The 22,857-nt window shown below is 50.8% G+C and overlaps 1 protein-coding gene across 11 annotated transcripts in view; it reads left to right on the forward strand.

The window, feature by feature from the left end:
- LOC103067101 (uncharacterized) overlaps positions 1–22,857 on the forward strand; it is a 155,405-nt gene that overhangs the window by 113,056 nt on the left and 19,492 nt on the right. For 10 of the 11 annotated variants that reach the window (XM_088150781.1, XM_088150785.1, XM_088150786.1 and 7 more), the window contains 2 exons: positions 18,191–18,285; positions 19,418–19,636. In XM_088150781.1, coding sequence (XP_088006907.1) covers positions 18,191–18,285; positions 19,418–19,636 — 314 coding nt within the window. Of the gene's footprint in view, positions 1–18,179; positions 18,286–19,417; positions 19,637–22,857 lie in introns of all 11 variants that reach the window. The other variant, XM_088150790.1, reaches the window with a different exon arrangement.

Below are 22,857 nucleotides of genomic sequence, written 5' to 3' on the forward strand. Positions count from 1 at the left end.
AGAGTTAATGTACATAGCTTTCCCCGACTCGAACACCCTCTAGATGTGCTGGGATTGCAAGTCTCCTGCCTCCCACCCCGCCCCTAGCCTTTGGGAATCCTGAGATCGCAGTCCCCGTGCACCCAGGGCCAGCCTCAGGAAGACTAATGTAGCAAGGGTGAAGGTTGCCTTCCAGATGTGGACTCCAACTCCCAGAATTCTCAGCAGCGCCCCTGCTGGGTGGGGAATTCTGGGCTGTCCTGCACATCTGGAAGGTGTTGAGGAAGGGAACAAGCAAACAGATGTGCAGTTCTGCCGCCGTATAGATTGCACGAGGGGACTCTCCAAAGCCGCTTAACAAGATCATTATGGGATGGAACGAGGACTCGTTTCTTGAAGTCCGTTCGTGTTATCTCTTGCAGCAGGAAAGAGTCTGGTCTCAGTCCAACAGAACTCCCCCACACAATTCCTTTCTTCTTTCCCATAGCCCCCTAATCTCCACTCTGCCAGCTGCTGTGGAGGGTTGAGAGATACTCAGAAGTGTTCCCTATGGGGAAATTGCAGTGGGGAGGGAGAGATGGGGAGAAATGCATGACAGCATCTTTGGAAACGTCAAGACCAGTGTTTCTCAACCTTGGCCACTTTAAGCTGTGTGGACTTCACAGCTTAAAGTGGCCAAGGTTGAGAAACACTGGCCAAGAGGGTTTGTTGGGTAGAAACAGCCAGGGAGGGTGGACGCTGTTATGATACAAAACCAGTTATTTTCAGCAATGATTTTGCAGGTTAGAAACTGTAGAAATGAAGAGATTGCATAGATGAAGTTCACCTCCTAGGGTGAAGTTGTAGACAGGTGTGGCTTCTTCCTGTTGACCCCGAGTCGAAACCTTGGAGGCTGCTCTAACAAGGTCACCGTCCCTCCTAGCTCTTGTGTAATTTCCTCCCTGTGGGGTCTGGGCAGAGGGTCCCTTCCCATCACGTGCTGCGGAGCCCTTCGGCCAGAAACATGGCGAGCCCCACCGTGCCGCCTGTCGCAAACTCCTTCTCCTCCTCCTCCTCCTCCTCGAGAGAGAGGACATTTTACCGTTGGAAAATGCCGGCGCGCCAGTTTTGCTGGCCGATGGCAGAAGGTGAATCGGAGCTTGTGATGACCCTTTTGACAATCTTGCGATGACTCTTTTGGCGTCTGGCTGAACTTCCACCCGGTCCAGTAAAACAGAACCCCTTTCAGTTTTGCTGTTCTCGATGATGCCTTTATGATTCGGCACGAAATCTTCCTTTACCCAAAATGGGGCACGCATACACCCCCCCAGCTCCGCGTCGCTCACTTTAACGGCTTTCTGGATTGCGTCTTTTGTTTGCGGTTGAAGAAAATCCTCAACTCTCATCCTCTGGGTCCTGGGGCTGCAAAGCTTCCTTTCTCCTCTCCTTTCTTCTTCCATCCCACTGCTTTAAAAGATAACCACGGAGCACCTCGGAGGGGCTTTACACCTACAGTTTCCCCTCCATATGTAGGGAGAGCCTGGGAGCCTGAGGGCATGTGTTTTTTAAAAAGGTTTTGCGGAAATGCTGTCATACGTCTAAGCGAGCGGTGGTCTGGGGGAAGCAGGGGACTTTTTTGAATGCGAGCGCAGGGGGGCATCGTGTGTCGTCACTGCATCACTGTGCCTGCCAGCCCGGCTGGGTGGCGTTACAGCTTGGAGAAGCGTGAGAAGCAGGCAGGCAGCGAGCGATGTCTCTCTCCAACCAGCCCCCCGCGCCCCTCTCCGAATACAGCCAGCTGTGCAAAGCCAAAAACACCGACAGCTTTTCTGAAGCTTTCTCCTGCACTGGGACCCAGAAGGACTTTGGCAACACGGCGTTCGAGTGGCAGAGGACGGAGGGCAAGCTGAACGAGATCGGGCTTCACGTGCACTCGGGGGGGGCGCTTCAGGATGGGCTGGGGAAAAATACCAGCTTCACGGATGAAGACAAGCTGTGTTTTTTCGAAGGGAAGCGGGAGAAAGAACTGAAAACGGCCTCTAAGGACAGGAGGGAAACCGAGGCGCCGAGCAAACAATGCCAGGCGGCCCCAGGTCACCTTGAGAAGTGGTCTCTGGGGTCAGAGAACAACCCTTCTGGAGATTGCTTGGGAATCCTCGGTCCGGCCGGCTTCCAGTCGGAGCCAGACGGACGCCCGAGGGCACCTGCAGGTCTGGAGCAAAGCCGAGCCATCACCGATCAGGAGAAGGCAAGAGGTACCAAGGCGGTAGAGGTGGAAGCGAAAGGCCGGCCGGAGCCCCCGAGAGACCCCCCGAGTCGCGCCAGGGAGCCAGAGATCCCTGCATGGGGCCCCAGTTTCAGCCCCATCGTGTCAGAACCAGCCGGGCAGAAAGATGCTGCCCCTGCCCCCAGCCCACCGGGAGTCCCCAAGGACGGTTCGGTGCCCAGCGGCTTTGGGTCTGGGTCCAAGCTGGGGCCGCCGACCACCACGGTGGAACTAGCCCAGGACGATGGCAAGGGCAGCTCCTTCAGTGACCCCCACGAGACGGAGGAGGAGAGGCTGTTGGCGGAGCTGGAGGAGAAGCTCGACTCGGCCGGCGAGAGCAGCTTCCTCAGTCGGGGGGGCGCCCAGAGGAAGGCAATGAGGCGCGCCATGTCCGAGTGCTCCCACTTGTCTGTCCCACCAGCCCTGAATCTGGCGGACAAATACCCTGAGCCCGTTGCTCGGGAGGGCCCGGTCCTGGTCCCGGTCCCCGGCCAAGTGTCCCCTCCGGGCAGCCTCTCCCAGAGCACGAGCGTCGTGACCCGAAAGCCCAGCGCGCCAATGAAAAGGTCGGCCACCGTCTCAGAAGAGCAAGCATCTGCCCGCCACCCCGGCGCTGGTCAGAACAATGCTGCCCCCCCCTGCCCCATTGTGAAGGAGCCTCAGCCTCAGCCTCTCCCCACGGAGGAGCCCTCGGCCAAGAAGAGGGAAGAGCGGAACGGCACCGGCAGTGCGGTCGCCTTCCACAGCAAACTGGAGCAGATCCCCGAGACGGGTGGCCGCAAGAGAGTGGGCAGCGAGGAGGAGGAAGGGGCAGCCGTCCAGGCAGTGGCTGCGGAGAGTGATGCCCAACTCGTGTCGCCAGGCAGCGATGCCATCCCTGCGACGGAGGCCGGCCGAGCTCCGCCGGGGCTGGAAAGAGAAGCTCTTGCGCCCGTGGAGCCTCCCGGTGCTCCATCTTCCTGCCAAGGAGAGAGGCTGCATGACAGTACGTTGCTCCGTCTTCTTTCCCGGGGGGCAGGGAGGCAGGCAGAGCGGGGGGGCCTGGCTCGACAGATTGCAAGCAGACGGGGGCAGCTCCTCCAGAGACTGGCTCGGTTTGCTGCAGGAGAGAGAAGAGAGGAAAAGGTGGAGGTGGGCACAGTGGCCGAGCAGGGCAGTTGGGAGAACTATCCTCCCAGCCGGGTTGAGTTCACCCTGCTTTTGGAAACGCCCGGTGGTACGATGAAGTTACAGGGTTGTAGGATCTGAGGCTCTGGGAGCCGTGCCCACACTGAGAAAAGTTAAAATCAGAATTGCCTCCATTTGCATAACACTGGGAGGAAGGTGGCAGTTTCTCTCTCCGAGAAAAGTGGTCTTCGCGTCTAAGCAGCTGATGCCTCTGGTGGCTCGGCTCGGGTGACTGGCACAGCCCGGCCTTTTCTGCTTAGCGCGGATGGCAGCCGTAATCTCCGCTGGGGTGAAGGGGTCCGTCTCTCCCCCAGCACCCGGGGCCTGCCCTGCTGCTGCTGGGGCTGCTTCTGTTTCTCAGTCTTGGCGCAGCCCTTGGGCCAGCGTGGGCAGGTGCAGGGAAAAAGAGGGGTCCTTGTTTTCTCAAGCTGCTTTGGGCTGGCCGGGTTTGTTTTGTAGCTTCTGCATCCTGAGAAGTTTTGGCTGTTTTCTGAGCCTGGTATGGAAGTATCCAAGCAACCGTGGGGAGGGTTGGAGGCTGAAACGGAGCACAGATCTGCTCTGTTCTTGGGTTTTCAAAACCCACCCGGTTATAAAACGAGCCAGTGCTTGCCCGCTTTGAATGTAATTGTGCAGTCCTGGAAAACTTTTGGGGGAAAATCAAGCTCCGGGAGCCTTTCCCTTGAAATGGCTTCGTGGGGAGTTTTCGGTCCAAGACGTCCCTCTCGGCTCTGTCAAGCTGTCCAAAAGAGCCTCTGTCCCCATTAACGGAGTCATCCTCGCCCTGAAACGCTTCTTACCTATTACGCTTCGTGGATGTCTGTTTCTGTGCATAACTACCACCCCTGAAAAATAGACGCCAGTAAAGGACATGTCCCAAAGTAGGGAGTCAGCAGCACAATGAACTCGCTCGGTGGAAAGTCAAAACCTCCCACGGTCGGGGTTGTGTTGCATTTTATTTTATTTTATTTTATTTATTTATATGTCACATTTATATAGCCGCCCATCTCGCACAAAGCGACTCTGGGCGGCGTACACCAGTTCAATACAGCAACAAATGGACAAAAACGATCATGATACAAAGATAAAAAGTGATGATTAAAACGAACACATTATCCAACATTTTAAAAAAATTAAAATTTAAAATACACAGATCCCACAGAGAGAGCAGAGTATCCGTCGTAATGGAGCCATCTAAGAATGCCTGCGGTTCCTGCTAGAGACAGCACCTTCCAAAGCGCTCTCAAAGGGGGTTCTGTAGAACATCAGTGTTGTCTTTATTTGGTCCAGGGGTTATGAGTTGTTGCATCTCTAGGTAGAAAGTGCTTGTTGGGGAGGATGGATGTTCAAAGAGAAGCAAATACATGCAGGACGAGTTCTCGCCGTTCCAAGTCAGGCTGATGGCCATCTCGATCGGGCTGAGAACAAAGGAATGTCAGAACGGCTGATTTAGTTGCGCTAACCCCGCAGTAACCTTCAAGGATGGGTTTCCCTGAGCACGGTTTGGGAGTGGGGGAGGAAGAAGGATGTTTTGACTGTCGGACTGACGCGACCTTCCTCGTTTCACTCGTTCGGAAACACCCCCGTGGACCTTGTATATCTGGCGTTCAACAATTTCTAAATGCCTTCTCCAGCTATTAGAAAAAAGCACCCAATTTGGGGAATGGGTAAACATGAAAAATGCGCTGCTTGGTTGATTTCTTAACATATTGTCCCTCAGCACATTGTGTAAACCCACCAGTCATCCCTGAAATACGTTTTTCTGTACTTACAGCTGGTGGGGTGATCAGAGGATTGGGAACTGGGGTGTCTAGAGGGTTTCTCTAAGCGTTTTGCCCACCCCCCTGCTTCCTAACTCCATGGTTTTCCCTGACCCACAGGATAGATCTCTAAAGGAGAATCCTGGAGCACTTGCATTACCTGTAGGGATTGCTATGAAAAGCTAGTGTGGCTTTATGGGTACTTCCATCAGACCAGAAACAATTGAGCAGGAGTCAAGGAACACCTCTGTGACCTCTGTGACCTGCTCAGTTTGCACCTCGTGAGTTCCTGGTGCCTGGCTTGGAGTGCCTCAGTTCTGCCAGATGGCTGCCTTTTCTGGTCATGCTTGACCTCCTGGTGTTAATGGGAGCCTCTCCTGGCAGCACATCTTTTGCATGAAAATAGGGGCAGAGTCACTGAAGACATCTGCTAGTTCTTGGTTTTCCAAGTGGTTACTAGGTCTCTGCTGTTTAACCCCCTTCTCCAGCTTGATGCTGTCCAAGTTGTTGGATCACCTCTCCCATCAGATCCAGCCAGACTGGAAGCCCTTCTTCCAGTTCTGCCACCTGAGATCCTTTCAAATAAAAATCCTTTCTTTGCTGGGCTGAGCATCCTGGGTAGGGCAGAATACCCAGAGCTTTCAAAGGCCGTGGTGCTGAGACTTCATCATCAGAATGGGAGTTCAGGAAAGGAATTCTTGGGTTAGGTTGGTCCTCTAATGCCCAGATTTCTCCCTTGAGGCACAAATGACCAGGCTGAGATTATCCTACTTCAGACACATTATGCGAAGACCCAGCTCTCTGGAGAAGGCTCTGATGCTGGGAAGGGTAGCAGGAAAGAGAAGAGACAAGGTAGATGGACTCAATTACAGTGGTGATGGGTGCATCATTGGAAGACCTGAAGGATCAAGTTAGGGATAGATCGTCATGGAGAAAATCTATCTATGTGTCACTAGGAGTTGAAAATAACTTGATGGTACATAATCAGTCTAGTGCCCAGGGCATCTGCCGAGAAGGCATCAGAAGTAAACTGCTATGAACTAGCGAGGGAGGTTTCGGCCAATTGGGTAAAATGATGAGGATGTTGCTGCCCCACAGATGCTGAGAAACCAGTGACGAGCCAACAACCTGGGGGAGAAACCACTTTTAAGAGCAGAGGATGGATGTGGTGAAGATCTAAAGGATCCCTGAAACTGGTTGCACTCCCACTGTGTGTGGAGTGGTTTTTTTTCCCCAAGAGGGTCTTTGTATCCCTCACTCCTGCCATTCTTGAAGCAGTTCCATTTGCCCCCAGTGATTCCAGACTCTCTAGGGGAATCACAGGTCCCTAGTTCGTAGCTAGTGGGGCTGAATGAAGAAGGTAATTTGGGAGTGAATGTGATCCGAAGAGGAGAGACGCTTCCGGGATTTTTGATACCTCATTGATGCCGTCTAGCAGCGTTCGACTTTCGCAACCCAGATCCTAGTAGTCGTGCAAATCTGCCCATGGCCACAAAGATCTGACTTGGAAGGAATCTGGGCTCGTGCAAGGTCTTGAGTTCCCCCACCCCACGGCTTTTGAGACTGTAGCCTTGAGAGCATTTCCAAAGCATGGGAGATCTTGGAGATAGGCCAGGTTGCATGCCGATATTACTCATCTCTATCAGAAAATGGGGGAAACTGGCTATTTGTAGGTCATCCTCCCCAAAGAGATGCCCTCCAGTGAATTAGGACTCATACTAGCCATGCTGGCTACAATTCTGGGCAGGCTGGCCACAGTCTGGAAAGTACCAAAGCAGGGAGGATTGTTCATCTTGGTTAAAGTTATTTTTTTGGGGGGGGCTTTTATACCACTTCTGTCCCCAGACTCTGAACAGCTACAATTCCCACCTCCAGGAATTCAGATTAAAACCTAATGAGTCCCAACAGTAGCAATTGAGTTATGTCCTCCTAATCATGGAGGACAAGAAAATGTGCCCTAAAAATAAACCTTAACAGGAGAGTCCACCGCCTCTTGACCTCGGGAGCCACAAAATCACCTGCGTGTTTCATGACCGTGGTTTCGAGGGTCTCTCGAATGGGCCCCCACTAGGAAATGGGCAGGACTTGCTTGGAAGGCTTGGAAGCACGCGGTCCGCCGCTCCCATTTTAACACAGACAGCTTTGTCTTCTGCTGTGAAAAAGGAACGCTGCCCGCCAGCTGAGCTCAGATCCTGGCGACACCACAGACCCATCCTGGCTGTTTCATTGGCAGCAACGTGGAGAGTTTCGCCATTGCCGCAGTCTTGGTTGGCGTCTCCCCCCGCCCCTCCCTTTCGTTCTTTGACCTAGATCCCATTGAGAGGGTACATCTCTTTGACACCGGCCCCCTTGAGCATGTGGGTGAGGCTCCCTCGGCTACCATTCCCTGTTGCTGGAAAAACACGGATTCTTTCCCCCGCCAGGCTGCGTTTGCTTCCCCAAGTTGATAGAGCCCCAGCCCCGATCCGCCGCCGCCACCCCCGTGAGAACAATGGCCCCGCTTCTCCTCCTGGGAACTTGCTGCGCTCGAATTGCGTGGCCCTTCTGCTTCTCCGCAGAGGTCCCCTCCTCTGCATCTCCTGAGCTCATTAAACCAGGTGCCAACCTGTTCCGAGCACATCATGCCTTTTGTGCCAAATTGGTCGGTGGTTTGCAAGTCCTGTTTTGCCGCACCTCCGTAAGAGCAAGCCTCCTCTAAATTGCTTTCATCCAATTTGCTTTTTCAGGGGGGGACTCCCTGGAGGTTAGACTTCCTCCTGGGTTTCTCTGGGGAGGGGGGGAGAGGGAGTTGTGTGTAGGTGCGCAGTGCTGTCTATTGTGCGAAGAAAACATTAAGCTTTTGAGCAGATTAGAAGCTATTCAAATTTGGCTTCTGAAAGCAGGAATTCTGAACTTAAAAACATGGATTGATCTGTAGCAAAGAATTTGTTAAAAAATACACCAGTTTGGAACAGGTTGCTGTAGGGGGCAATTCAGAGGTCAGCCTGGAAAACCTCTGTGTGCGTCTGTTCAAAAGGGACAGTTGTTTTCAAAGGGTAGCAAGTACTATGCCTATAGTTGAGTAAAAGGCGGGGGAGATTTAATGTATTGCTGCATTTTCTTCCTTCCGTGTAACTGCTTTATCTTGGAGGGGTTTCTTCTAGGATAAACCAAAATGCTACCTAGAAAAGCTTTTGCAAAGGCATGATTTCCAAATAATTTCTTTAAGGGGGAAGGTTAGATTGATGGAGGGAGATTGAGACTGTGAACCGCTGTTGGTCCTGAGTCCACATGGATCCACTCTCGAATCCCAGACAGCGAGGCCAAACGTGCTGACCGGTTTCTCAGAATTGTCTGGCTGACCACAAGGTGCTAATCTCAGCGGTCTGGATGGGAGGTCTGACGCTGCTTAGGCTTCAAGCTCAACCAAGGTTGGCCATCTAGCTGGGCTTAAGACTCCCTCAAATTGAGTTTGCCTCCTCATGATTTCTTAGGCATTTCTTAGTCTAGCCTAAAACCTTGAGATTTGGGGGCGTTTCCCCCCAAGGACCAGCCAGATCTGATCTTGCTTTGCTTTCTTAGATCAGCCAAGGTTGTCTAGATGTTACGTGGAGAACCGAGAACCCAAGCTCTTGGCCGCTGGTGAGTCCCATCAGCTCAAGGCGCATGGCTTCTGAGCCATTGCTCCAGACGACCCCACAAGGGTGTTCTTGGCCACTGGGAATTGTTCTGGGCGCAGTGCATCTGCTTTGCTTTGAGGCCATCACGTCTTCCTTCTGAAAGGTTCATTCAGAAGTCACCCTGCTGCTGCTGCTGCTGCTCGTGGATCGTGAAGGAACAGCAGCTCGCTGGAGCGGCTGCTGGCAACACAATAAAATGGCGTCTGTGCTCAGGAGAACTCACACACACCCCCGCCGCCACCCACCATAGCTTTCTAGGAACTGGGAATATTTATTTCACATCCCTAATCAATTTTCTCTTAACGGCAGATGTCTTTGAAGCAGGACAGGCAATGAGTAGAAAGCTTTTGTGATGCCTCTTGTGGTAAAGCACAAACGTTCTTCAAAACGCATTTCCAGTCCACAACAGTCCGACGGGGTGATGCATCTTTTGAACACCCAAACTGAATTCCACTTCTCTCTTTGGGGAGGGGAGACGGGCAGATCAGCCAGAGTGGGAAGTATTACTGGCTCCCCTTCTGGCACCTTGGCCCGAAGCGGCCCGTACCCACGTATTGGAAGATGGTCCCTTGTGACCAAAGAGTCTCAGGGCCCAGAGGGGACAGGCCAGGAGTAGGCTGGCCTGCCCACCCATCCACCCACCCACCCGTCCATGTACGTGATACCCACCCACAGTCAACCCCATCGTTAGGAGCATCAGAGAAGCTGTTCCTACCAAACCATCCATGGTAAGAACTAGGACTAAAGGAAACCCACAAAACCGTAAATGTCCCCCGTGGTTCATGCAAACAGAACTTCCCCACAAGTATTTAGTTTGTCAGGGGTTACATAAGAGGAGACTCCCTGATTTGGTGTCGCTGTTCTTCTCCCTTCTCAGCTGGTCTGTCTGCAGCCTGAAATGACACCAATCCTGGGGGGGGGTGGCCCTACCTCCTCCCTCCCTCCCTCCCTCCCTCCCTCCCTCCCTCCCTTCCTTCCCCTCCCTCTCTCCCTCCCTCCCTCCCTCCCTCCTTTTCCTTCCTTCCTTCCTTCCTTCCTTCCTTCCTTCCTTCCTTCCTTCCTTCCTTCCTTCCTTCCTTCCTTCCTTCCTTCCTTCCTTCCTTCCTTCCTTCCTCAGTTGAGGCACATCCAAGAACCGAGATGGCCAACATGATGCAAACTGTGGATCTCAAAGGCCTTCAGGCTGGGGGGATGTTACCTCCTTGCACAGACGCCCTTGTGAAGACAGGGTCGCTGCCTCCCACGGCAGGCCCCTTGAAAAGGAGGCGGCTGCCTTGTGCTGTGGATGATGGACAGACAAGACTGGAGAGCGTTTGGGGAGCCCAGACTGTAGCTCTCCTCCCTCTGCCAGCCCAGCATCCCTGTTTCCACTCCAAGGGTGATCGTCCTGATCTACCTGTGGAAAGCAAATGCCTCGACTTTTCTCCCTGATGACACCTGGTTTATTCGCTGCTGCTACTTCTGCTCCCCTCTTGGAGCAAACATTCACCAAAAAGCCAAGTTATTCTCATGGGGCGGAATTTGGTCGTGAAATGCCACGTTCCCTGCTTGCACAGTAATTGTGCAATAATAACAATGCTTGTTCCCTGCAGGAGACCGAATTGTCCAAAACGCTCAGACGCAGGGCGCTTGTTCCATTCGATTAGCTGCATTAGGCAGCCTTTGCTCGGAGAAGCCTATTCTCCAGAGACACCCCAAATGGAGGCAGGTGGGGACAGAAGGGTAATTGCATTTAATCGGCTGCATAACTTCATGCATCCTTTTTCAAAAGGGCAGGCCCACTCTGTGTCGTTCATTCTGCTGTCAGGAGCAACGGAAAGAAGGGAATGGGTATTTTTTAGTGGAACACAAGTTCTCTGAAGGGAAAAGGGAAGGCTACAAGAAGAGAAGACATGTTGGAAGGGGGAAAGCTGTATGTCGCTGAGGATTGTGGATGGTGGAGTCCTCCAGGGCAGCAATTGACAGTTGGGCAGTGTGCCAGCTGAGCTGTTCCCTGGCCCTTGTTCTTCTTTGCCTCGCTTTCTGCCGCTTTATTATAGCTCCTTGCTGAGAAGTTGGGATCCTTCTTGGTTGCAGAAGGAAGGGCGAGGCAGCAGATAGACTGGGATCTATTTGCAGATCTTCGTTGGCTTTGCGAGAGATCTGGAAAAGCTTTCGGCGCTTCAGGTGTTTCACAGGGCCTGTCCCCTTCCTAACTTACATTGGCGAGCAAAGAAAGCTTGATACAACTACAGGAGTGGATTTGGGTCTGGGAATTGCACGTTCCTTTTGCTTCTGGTTCTTTAAACAAATGTTGGTGTTCCGGTCCGTTGGGTTGTTTGCACTCCAGTCGAGGAGGGGGAGAAAAATCCAATCGGGTGTGGTGAAGTTGTTCTATAACCAGTACTCTTTGGGTTAAAAGTTTTCTCTGGAGAGAAGGGAGAGGGTCATGTGCCAAATAATCAGAGATGGAGGTCCATCTGGGAAACACACCACGTCATGCATTTTAATCACATTATTTGGTGTAATGTAATGTTTTTGGAACCAAGGAAAGGCTGAGTTTTTTGCCAGTTTCCATCAATGTCAAGTTGTTGAGCCTACACCTTAGTGCATCCAGCTGTCAAAACGAGGAGGAATTGTGAGTGTTTTTAGGGACTTGAAAGAGATGAGTGATATGTTTTATAATAAGAGAATTAACATGTTCTGGTATGGGGCTGATTCCACCGAACTTGCTTGCTTTTACATTACAAAGCACTTCACTTTTGTTCCCTCGCCCACCCACGAGAGGAGTAAGCTTAAAGAAAGCACCTTCTTAACAGTCAAATGCCAGCCTTGAATCAACCAATGAATTAATGGACTTGTAGGTGGAACCTGGTTCCTTGTGCAAGTCAGTCAAAATTCCTTGAGATGCTTTGGCATAGCTCTGTTAAATGAGGCCACTGCCCGATTCTCCAACGAGGCACCTGCCAGCACACCATGGACACCTGTCACTCTCCATGGCCCATCTGAACCTCGATTTTTTAAAAGATACTTTTAATTTTAAAAAAGTGTAAAGGAAACTTACTCACTGTAGAACAAAGCTTCAGTCTCCAGATAGAGTAAATTATATGAAACGTTTCATATAATTAGGCTAACCGAAACCAGCACACAACCTTCTGAGCCCTGCCCCATCTCTGCATTTGCAGGGTGCGATGGGCAGAGGTTGGACCAGGGCCGAGAGACCCAATTGCTAGTCCTCCCCACAGCCATAGAAGCTCTCCAGGTGACTTTGGACCAGCCAGTCTCTCTCTTGGCCCAGTCCACCTCACAGGGACGTAGTTGGGGGGGGGGGAATTGGAGGAGGGAACTCGCTATATCTCCTTGAACTCCTGGAGGAGAGGTGGACCCACTCTGGTGCATGAAAACATCCACCTGTATTGATAAATAATAGCATCATTAGACGATCCCACTTGTGACCTTGTGGATGTGACCTTTTACCTCGGAGGATTCCCACCTAGCGTGGCCATTTCAGACAGCAGGGGGTTGCAGCGTCGATGGATCTGAAGGTGGGAGATGCAGTAGACCAGCAACCCATCTTGGACAGTTCTGGCTACTTCCAGCTCCCGACTGTGATGTTTTCTCACCCAGTGCCATCTGAGTCAGTTGCTGGGTTGATGTGGAGCTGAAGGGTCCAACCCACACCTGCCTTGCCTTGAAGGACCTTTGCGGGGAAAGGAATTCCGCCCTCCGTGGATCTCCAGCAATTGTTGGAATCTCCTGGGAGGTCCTTTATTAAGACTTGGCAGGTGTCTCCTGCTGTCCGAAGGGCAGAAAGCAAACGTTAACGCGCTTGGCCTTTGCTTGTAATTAAAACGCCGAATGCTGGCAGATAAGCATGGTGGGTGGTTAATCAACCCAACATTTCCCGCTTCTCTGGCCCTCTGATTTAGCCGTGGCATGAGGGGAAAGCGCCACTCATTTTCCATTTTGGTAGCTCCCGGGAAGAGGCATCTGGCCAGGAGGCTAAGCAAAGCTGCTTGTTTTATTGGATTGTTTTGTTTAGCAGTTGACGGAGAATGGTTTTCCAACCCCAGGCACGGCTGACGGTACGGTTTCTTTATTGATTTTTATGAACCACGTTATTGGCTTTGGCTTTTAATCTTTGTTCGCCGTCCAGAGTCACCTTTGGGAGGTGGGCAGCTGTACAGATTGTTTACGTAAGCGGTCCTGCTCCAAAGCAGTTGCCTGCCCAAGAAGCAAGGCTTCATTTGGAAGGAGAAACGTCTGCCTGACATTTTAATTTAAGGGACCGGGGCAGTTTCTCCTCCCAAGTGAAGGGGTCATCGTGGAAGTCAAGAAGAGCAAGTCTGCCTCCATGCCGTAGGGAAGTCACACGCTTTACTTGATAAGCTGGAGAATGCCTAAGCTTGGGCCTCAGAATTAAGCCTGAGCGTCCGAGGTGGTTGAATCTCCAGTCAAGTGACTCTGATTCAGGCAGTGTTCCAGATCCAGGCAGGACTTCTCTGGTGCAGCCGAGCTCCTTCCAGAGCCCCTTGGGTGACTCAGAGATTCTTGGAAGGAAGGGGGGAAATGATCTACCGGTTCTCTTGATAGCTCAGCGCGGAAGCAGATGGAAGGCCAAAACTGGGAGGCGTTGGGGACCGATGGTCGCCACCCACCCCTGCTTTTCTGAGGGCCCTCCAATCGTAAAGATTTGGGGGGGGGGAGGTGGAAGAAGTATTGCGGGTTTCTTGCAGTCAGTATGCCGTGCCAGGCTTTCCAAAAACAGGAAGAATTTTTTTCCTCCATAACGTGGCGCTTGGAAGGGTTTAGCATCGGTGCTTGGTTGGAAAGGATTAAATGTTCGGTGCCATCTGCTTCTGCGATGGCTTGCCTCCCATCAGTCCCCCACTGCTGTCCTGCTCTTCCTTCTGTGACTTCAGGATGGAATTGTTTTTCTGCCAAGGAACACCTCTAAGGCATTGATGGCTGTCTTTCTACAAATTGCCCCCCAACCTTGGTCCACGGAGCTTGGTATCTGTGGACTTCAAATCGCCGTCGTTTTTCCAGTCGGATGTTGTGGATCCTGGACTTTTTGCGAGCAAACCTTGTGCTCTGCCATCTCCCTCTTCCATCAAACAAGGCCGCAAAACTGCGCTACCCAGTTTAGTGAAATGTCGCAGGACTTGCTTTGCTACTTTTATGAAATACGCTTTACCTGATCCTTTTGGAATAGGCCAACGGGGCGGCAAACGTGGCTTGACTATTCTGCCAAGAAATCAAACTATTGCTGAATTTCCTTAAACTCCCCTGAAAGGTGTCAAGCACGCCTCCTTATCTGTTAGAAACTGGGTGCTGCAGATTGACTCCTCTTACCGCCTTAGTTGCCATGAATATTTCGCCCAATTCTGTCCATCAGAAAAAAAATAAAATTTGAATTAGAACATTTTCAGTAAAATCAAATAAAATGCACTGTAGTCAATGGTAATTTCCAGTGAGGGTCCATATGCAGAGATTTTGACTCCCAAATCAAGACTGGAAGGCTGCAGTCGGTCCAATTCAAAATGGGCTTTTTCCAGATCGTGAGATGAAATCTTGCGGTCTGTGCCCTCCCTGATTCCAAGCCCCTTACAAAGGATGTAGAGCTGAGATTCTTCAGTCGTTGGCCTACCTGGCAGTGCATCCCAATGATGCTGCAAGGGGCCAGAAAGCCCACCTGCAAAATCGTGGTGGTTTTTTTTATACCTTTTAGATTCACCTTTATCATGCATTGCAATGGCTTGGAAGGCAAAAAGTGGGGAGTATTGCTGAATTTGGGGTGAAGGGTGAGGGAATGAGGGCAGGCAGGTGATGGACTTTGCTCACCTTTCTGTAGCATTTGAAGCCAAGGTGGTCTGGTGCAAGGTTTCTCAACCTCAGCAACTTTAAGATGAGTGGACCTCAACAACCAGAATTCTCCAGCAGCATGGGTGGACTTCAACTCCCAGAATTCCCAAGTCCATCCATCTTAAAGTTGCTGAGGTTGAGAAACCTGTAGTGGATGGAGACCCCAAGATGATCATATCTTCAGCCTACCAACTTTCCTCTGCCTAACCTCCCTCACAGGGTGGTAGACAAGAGGCATTCCCCTATTGTGAATTTCTTGGGAAAGGGACTAGGTGACCACTTCGTTTACAGATTTGCACCTTTTTATGAAAGATTTGTCCCCTGACTAGGAACTGCAGGGGATTTGTTGCTTGAATGAACAGTTTTCTCATGAATTGCAAAAGCTGAAGCCGGGGGGCTGGATTGTAGCTGCTGAGTTGGGTGGGGGGCCCACCTATTGGGCCGCTATTGCCCAGTCAAAGGTGATTTCTGCAGTCCGTGAGTCCAAAGAAGATATTGTGTCTGCTCTCTGGTTGGTGGTGACTGTCCTTGACCCAGTTCTGGAATGGGATCAGTTTGACAAGCGGGCCACCAGCTGCCTCGAGCCATCCAAACTTTGAGCTGTGGATGAACCGGCTCCCAATTTAAGCTGGCCAGAGGCCTGGGGCTGCTGGGTCAAGAGAAAGGTCTTATCCCAAGCCATGAAATGAATTTACTCCTCTGGAAAATCAAAAGACATTCTGGAACATGGCTAATGGCAGAGCTGTCTCCTGGCTGCTGTTCGTGCATCTGATTCCTTTGAGGATGGGGAAGGGGAGGAGAGCTTGTAAGAGGTATTTTGGAAACCAGAGTCAAGGAGGAGCAGGCGGTTGAGGAACCATTGCAGGCCCTTGTGGTGCCTCCCTCCCCTCCTATTTGAGCCTTCTCCCCAGTGTCAGCACGGCACCGTTGCTAATAAAGCTGCAACCTTGGTGGAGGAGATAAAATAAATTAAATAAATTAAAAATAAAACATCTCCCCAACCCTTATAGGGAGATATAAAAAATTCCTGTCCAGCATCTATCTACTGCTTTTCTGGCTCTTTTGAGTCTGTGTCAATCTAATTGGGTAGAGGTTAAAAAAGAACCTGTGACACTCTCTAGGACAGTGTTTCTCAGTCTCCAAGCCTTTAAGATGTGTGGATTTCAATTCCTAGAATCCCCCAGCCAGCTGAAAGGCTCTGGATCCTGAACGTCTCTTGGCCCTTCCTCCACATCATACCTAGTGGGAATAGTTGAGTGGCTGTCTGGTGGTCTAGTCTAAGCATCTCTGGGACAGCATCACTTACCCAGGGGGAACAAGAAGGCATAACTCTTAGCCTTGGAAGGAGGCCCCCAACAACCTGGATCTGATGTTGTCCCATAACATGCACAGCCCTCCCACTGCACCTGCTGGTAATACCAGGTGGGCACCAAAGGGTGATGGGTCCTTCTGCACAGAAGGGTGTATTTTGGCCTAGCTGGGTTATGGATGTCTACTCACTTTGCCTGGTCAGACCTTGTTTAAGGATGCGCCTGTGCATAAAAGGTAACGTCTTCTTCACATCAAGCTCACTTCCTGGTGACTTTAGGGGTGCATCCGTGTGGTTTGTGGACATCCCCATGGAAGTGGGTGGTCCTTTTGTAGGGTTTCTTTGGGCTTCCTGTCAAGCCACGCGCCGCTGGGCAAGACCAAGGAAGTGAGATGTCAGTCCTGTCAGGTAGACCAGGTCAAGCAACCAACTCCACAGGAAGGTTCTAACTCTAGTAAGAGAGGTTCTAGCCGCAGAACCTTGTAAGTCCACTTGCATTTTACCTCCCCTTCTTATACATCCATGGCTGGCTGGGGAATTCTGGGAGTTGAAGTCCACCCATCTTCAAGTTGCCATGGTTGAGAAACACTGCCTTACTGAGTCAGGAGGAACCAGCCTGAAGCTATTCCAAATCCTACCTCTTTTCTCGGGGCTTAAGGAATGCTTTGGCCTTCATTGTTTCTGTAACAGCTCCTGAATATTTTCTTCAGGGCCATCTCCATGGCTCTCTACCCAACAATTACACCAATCTCAGAAAAGTATCTTTAACCCTCATCTGGAGAAAACCCAGAATAATGCAAACCCCCAAGAGAAATCACCTAGCTTCGTTTCTAGTGAATTAAGGCAGAATCTCTTTGGATACTTGAGGGCCCTCTTTCCCAAATTTCTCCCTGCTGGGCTGTGCTGCTGTTGTTGAAACAAGCTGTCAGCTGACTCAACTGCTGCTCTCTCTTTCATTCCTTTCCCAGTCTCCCCACAGCCTTAGGATTTCCTGAATGTCTCCCATCTAAATACTAACCAGGCCGGATCCTGCTTAACTTCTGAACCCAGAGAACCTGCTGTTGCCATCTACTAAGACAGTGTTTCTCAACCTTGGCAGCTTTAAGATGTGTGGACTTCAACTCCCAGAATTCCCCCCCAGCATGCTGGCTGGGGAATTCTGGAAGTTGAAGTCCACACATTGTAAAGCATTCCGGCTGGAGAATTCCGGGAGTTGAAGTCCACCCATCTTAAAGTTGCCAAGGTTGAGAAACACTGTACTAAGACAAAGTAGGCAGGGATGTTCAGGGAGAGCTTTTCTATTTAAAGTTAAATTCCTGAGCATCTGTCTTTCTGCAGCTTCCTCTGTACAGGAAGGACACCACAGTAGAAATATATGCAGGGAGAAGGTTTGCAGTGGGGAAAATAACTTGGTCTCCTTTGTTACTTTTCCCCAAGCGCCTCCACCTCCTAGTGGCTCCTTGCACTGAGGGGGGGCTCCAGGTACTCTTTTCACAGCCACCCCCTAATTGCTCCTCCAAGAATGGGGAAAATAAATTGGAATTCAGGCTTTTCTGCAAGAGAGTTTAACTCTTCTGCAGTTCAGGATTTCGTCTTGCAAAGAAACGGGAGTTGATGCACGTCAGTATGTCCACCTGAAGATGGCCAGGGCCATCCAAAAGCTGCTTAGCCTGGGTGGTCTTTATGAGAATGTGCAGAATGAGTGCAGATATTAACATTTTGGCTTTGCCTTCATCTCGGCTGGGACAGGCAGGACGGGCGCCTCAAGTACTTTTCCTACCGTTCTCAATCCCGTGCCAATGGTCCCAAATTTCCATATATCTGTTTGGTAGCTGCCAAAATCTTGGGGGCAAGGGTTGGCCAAACGTGGCATTCATTTTGGAAGTCCGCTTCCTACATCGGAAGCAAAAACAGCTCCTGGCTTGTGACTCAGGCAGGCGCTTACCTGCGTGTCATGGAAAGAGAGGGCCGGGGGAGCTGAATGGATATACAGCTTTGTAAACTCACCCCTGTTGTTCACCTGGGCTTAGGAGTGGGAGGTTCACTTCACCAGCATGCTGGAGTCTCCTCCGGAGGTGTTGGGAGTTTTCAAGCCCTCCACGCGCCCAACCCTGAGATAGGGGCCTGCACTGTTGTCTTCAAGCTCTGGTCGGTCTCCAAAGGCTGCTGTGACGTGTGAAATCTGACTGCCTTGTTTCTGGGTTTTCTTTTGCTTTGGCCAAACCAGAAGAAGTAAAGGGAGTGGCGGAGGTTGCACCCGCAGAGGACACGGCAGTGCTTCCCAGCAAGGACCTCCCACCAAGTCCGGAGAAGAAAGCCAAGGTGAGGATCTGTCTGCGTTTCTTGCTTCTAACATGCGTGACCTTCTCCCTGCTTTTTCTAAGCTAATGCTAAGGTCTGTTCTCTGAGATGATCATTAAGGAGAAACCTGTAGAGCAGTGTTTCTCAACCTGTGCAACTTGAAGATGGGTGGACTTCAACCCCCAGAATTCCCCAGCCAGCCTTGCTGGCTGGGGAATTCTGGGGGTTGAAGTCCACCCATCTTCAAGTTGCACAGGTTGAGAAACACTGCTGTAGAGTCACAGCTGTGAGGTGGGAGGCCATATAAATCAAATCAATCCATAGTTCAGGGCCACCTTAAACCTCTTTCATCCACTCCAACCATGCTGGTTTCTAGCTCTGCCTTGGGCTGAGGACTCTAAAGGCTTGGAATGAGGAGCGCTGGGCTTCTGTTGAAAGAGAAGCCGGCCTCCGGTTACGTTCTTTATCAGGACTTGCCCTTTGCTCAACGCCGGTGACCCATGAGGGGCCCCGTCGCAGTTCATAGAGAAAGTGAAACTTTCCAGCAGCGATCCCATACAAAATCTGAAGCGTCTGCTTTCCTGCCCCCCTCCCTTCCCCTTGTTTCTTCTAAATTGTACTGTTAAGGTCAGAGTAATTCTTACGGGAAAGGATCACAATGTGGTGCTGGTGTCATTTGCTTTGAACCTAAAAGGTCCCAGATTTCTCGCTTCCCTTCCCTTCCACCTGAATTATTTTGTTCAGATTGCTACAAACCGCAGCATTCAGGAAAGTGAGCGTTTCGCTTCTGGATCTGATTGGGATCCTTGAGATTACCTTTGGGAGAGCGAATTGTGGAGGTTTGATTCCTCCTTCCCTTCGCTCCTGGTCTTTTTCCACCTCTGTTCCCCAAATGGCTGATGGGTCTCTTGTTCCCTAAATTGGGCCTGATTGTGCTTTGGCAAATTCTAGCCTTCTCGCTTTGGCCATTTTTCCCCTTGCCCTCAGAGAACAGAATCCTGGCATCGTTGGTTTTCTTCTGAATTGACTTTCTTTGCTCCAGTTTTTGCTGCTCAGCATTTTGTTTTCAATGCCCTCCCTTTCTGTTTTGTTCCGTGTCCGTGTGTTGCGTCGTTGTTTTCCGTTTTGCTTGTGGGCATGTTTTAACATCAAGCCTTCGGCCACCGCTCCTGCGGCAAAGCCCGCTACTGCGAAAGCCAGGCCCGGGCCCGCTGGTGCTCCCCCTGCCAAGCGGCCAGCTCCTGCTACGCCGGGCCAAAGCAAAAAGGCCACCGTGCCAGCCACGGGGCCCTCCGCAGCCGCCACTCCTAAACGCCCAGCGACCAGCGTCTCACGACCCTCCAGCTTAACTCCCAGAGAAGTTAAACCAAAGGTAAGAAACCTTGCACGCCAGCTGGGAATTGCAGAGAGTTGCTTGTGGGGATGTGTGCAGGGAGTTGGGTTCTCCTTTGTAACGCATCTGGTGGACGCTGGGCATCTTCCCTTCCCCAGTGTCATTGCTATTCCTCTGGCCTTTCACTTCCAGCTTTCTAGAAACAAGCATGGGGCCAGTTTTTGGGGAGGTGGAGAGCAAAGGATCATGAATTTGGGTACTCATTCCAAGCACTACAGTCAGGAAGTCAGAGTGCCCTCCCAGATGCCTCCGCTGTTCGGCTTTCCTCGTGTACCCGGTTTGTGCACAGGAGAATCTGCCTGTTTTCTGCTCAACACAGCCTTGCAGATTCTGTTCAGAACTTGCAGACTTCTCAGAGGAACGGAAATGAGGTTTATTTTACTTGGAGCTGCAGGTTCCAAGAAAAAAATATTTCCTCTTGATGCCACATGCTACAGAATTTTGGGACACCTTGTGGCTAAAAACCATGCTGAATACAGAAACAGGTTCAGGGAACGGAGAAGAAAGATATTCAGGTGGGCTGAGGTTTCAGAGGTCGGATCCATAGGCATCACTGAAAAAGCTGGAAGGAGGAGGCTGTCAAAAAAGTCAGGCGGGTGGCCGTGGTGCCCATGTGATTGAATCCTTGATCCTTTTTTAATGTGAGCAGTGCATGTAAAAAAGAGACACAGCTTCAGCTGGGTGGGCACAACTGCCATCTTTAATTTTTTTACTCTTCCTGTGGATGCCCTGGATCAAGGGGGGTTCGGATGGCAGCAGTGGCTGTAGGAGGAAAAGCCAGGACAGGTGGGGAGGAAAAAGGAATGGCTCAAACTGACATCAATATAGTTGGATGAAGCAGGGGAGAGGCCCAGTTCTAATGACATTTAAACGCAAATTAAACATGAGCCAACTTTGGATTTGGGGGTCCTGCTCCTTGCCCTGAGGAAGGATAGGATGTTGCATCTGGGCAAATAATCTTGGTGGGTCTCTTTGTTGCCCTCATTTGCAGCCTTGGCTTATTTGACTCTTTTTCTGGCTGTGTGTGTGTGTGTGTGAGAGAGAGAGAGAGAGAGAGAGAGAGATCCCACAGAAGCAGGGAGCATGAAAGGATTGTTGCCCCAAAGGGCTCTTTAATCTCAAAATATGCCAGTGTTAATCGTTGCTCCATGATCAAAGCCAGATTTTAATGATGGTAAAATGGAAAGGAAACCTTCCGCTGGAGGAGGGTCCAGTCCCCTTCCCTCCTCCCCCACCATGATCTTCCTGGGACAGAGTCTTCTGGGGGAGCTGGCAGCCCAGATGGTTTCAGACAAATGCGGCACCACCACGTAAGCCTGCAGAACGACTCTCTCTTTTCTGCCGGCGATTAAATTGCTTTCTCTCAGGAGATTATACTGGAAAGAGCGCAGATGCTCCTAGCTGGGAGAGAAGGCCAAACATAAAAGCTTCAGGGAGCTCAGAAATGAAAAAGGCCATGTTTTCTTTTATGTCGAACGGGACACTGCGTTGCCTTCTTGCCTGGGGAATGCAGGGCTCTCTTCTTGAGCCTTTGGTCCTCTGAAGAACGGAGTGTGGGTCTTCTTAGACCAGTGTTGTCCAAACTTGGCCACTTTAAGATGAGTGGACTTCAACTCCCAGAATTCCCCAGCCAGCATGGGAGTTGAAGTCCACAGGTCTTCAAGTCGCCAAGGTTGAGAAACATGGAGTTAAACAATACCAAGACTGCACAGTCAACACCATGCTCCAGATTACAGTCACTGTTTACGAAACATGATTACCTGTCTTACGTATTCAGATTTTGCTGTCTCTCCTCACTGGTTGGGCCTGAGAGGCTGAAAGCTTCCTTCCCATCACCCTGGCATTTAGTCGCCATTTCCACCTCCCAGCGATGACATTGAGGTTGACTGCCGGATAACTTTTAATTTTAAATGACACCGATCGCTAGCCGACTTTCCCCTTGGCAGTCTCTTCCCGAAAAGTCCCTGGGCGGAATCCGTTTTGCTTGCTGCTGGAAACAGATCCAGGACATTCTGGACATAAAAAAAAAAAATTGAAAACTGAGACTGCTCTTTGCATTTTCATCCCAGCCATTCTGGGCGCCAACTTGAAATCTGCGTAGCGTCTAGTAGAGGTTGAGATCCATTTCTCTCGTTGCCTGTGCTTGGTGTTCAGGCCAACCCTGGAGTTTTAGCCAAACGCCAGCGTTCCCACCACCAGTCCTCTGACTTGCTAAGGGCCTAACCCAGTTAACAACAGAGAATTCAAAGCTCCCTCCTGTGGGAAGTCTTGATCAGTCTTAAGGAAAGTAGTGCCCGATTGTAGCACGGGAATACTTCCTTTTCATAGGATATCTAAACGATGCAGTTTAACAGTTAGCAGTGTCACTGCTGTAATCGTCCATATATGTGAATTTGTAATTGCTTGATTCATGTGTGTGTCTGCATGTGTGAACACACATATATATGTGTGCACGCACACAAACGTACATACACACACATATATACATACACACATATACGGAGTGCATAGGAGTGTCCACAGGGTATGGTTAAAAAAACTCAAGTTGGTGGCTATGGTGGTGCAATCAAAGCCCTACCTGTTTTTATGTGCGATGCACACATACATGCATGCACATACCCCTTGTGCCATGGATTTGTGTGAAGGAATGTATGAAGATGAATGAAAGATGGAGGGCATGAGAACCCCTCAGGCCACAGAAGAGAAGATCAGTTGGCGAGGGGAAGGTTTCAGCCACAGCAGCATCTGGAGAAACACCAGAATGGGGCCTCTCAGGCGCTCAGGAGGGATGTTCTCATGGGAACAGGCGGAGGTGGGGCAACTCTGGCAGAAAAACACCAGGAATGAGAAGAGGACCCCAATGGGAGTGGCTTGCCCTAGTTGGGAGTTGTCCAAGTGGATGGGAATGGTGGTCCTTTGTGAAGGAGGAGGTGGGTGTCTGGTCTTCATTCTTCTGGAACTCACAAGCAGCCTGACTCCAAGTTGGGAAGGCACACAGGGGTGGGGAAGGAGAGCTTTTAGATCTGAAAATGAGCCATGCACATTGTACATGTTGTTTCTGTGCTCCTCTGAATAAATAAGAACAATAAGTATTGGCAGCCTTGCAGAGACCCTCTTTCCTACCCTTGTATGATAACTGTGAGCTGCCGATCACCTCTTCTAAGCTTTTGCCACACATGCAGATGTCCAGATGCAAGCAA

The sequence above is a fragment of the Python bivittatus genome, unplaced genomic scaffold (genome assembly GCF_059951505.1).
Source record: "Python bivittatus isolate LINGU-HERP-01145 unplaced genomic scaffold, Pbiv_v1 ctg000610_np1212, whole genome shotgun sequence".
Lineage (NCBI taxonomy): Eukaryota > Metazoa > Chordata > Lepidosauria > Squamata > Pythonidae > Python > Python bivittatus.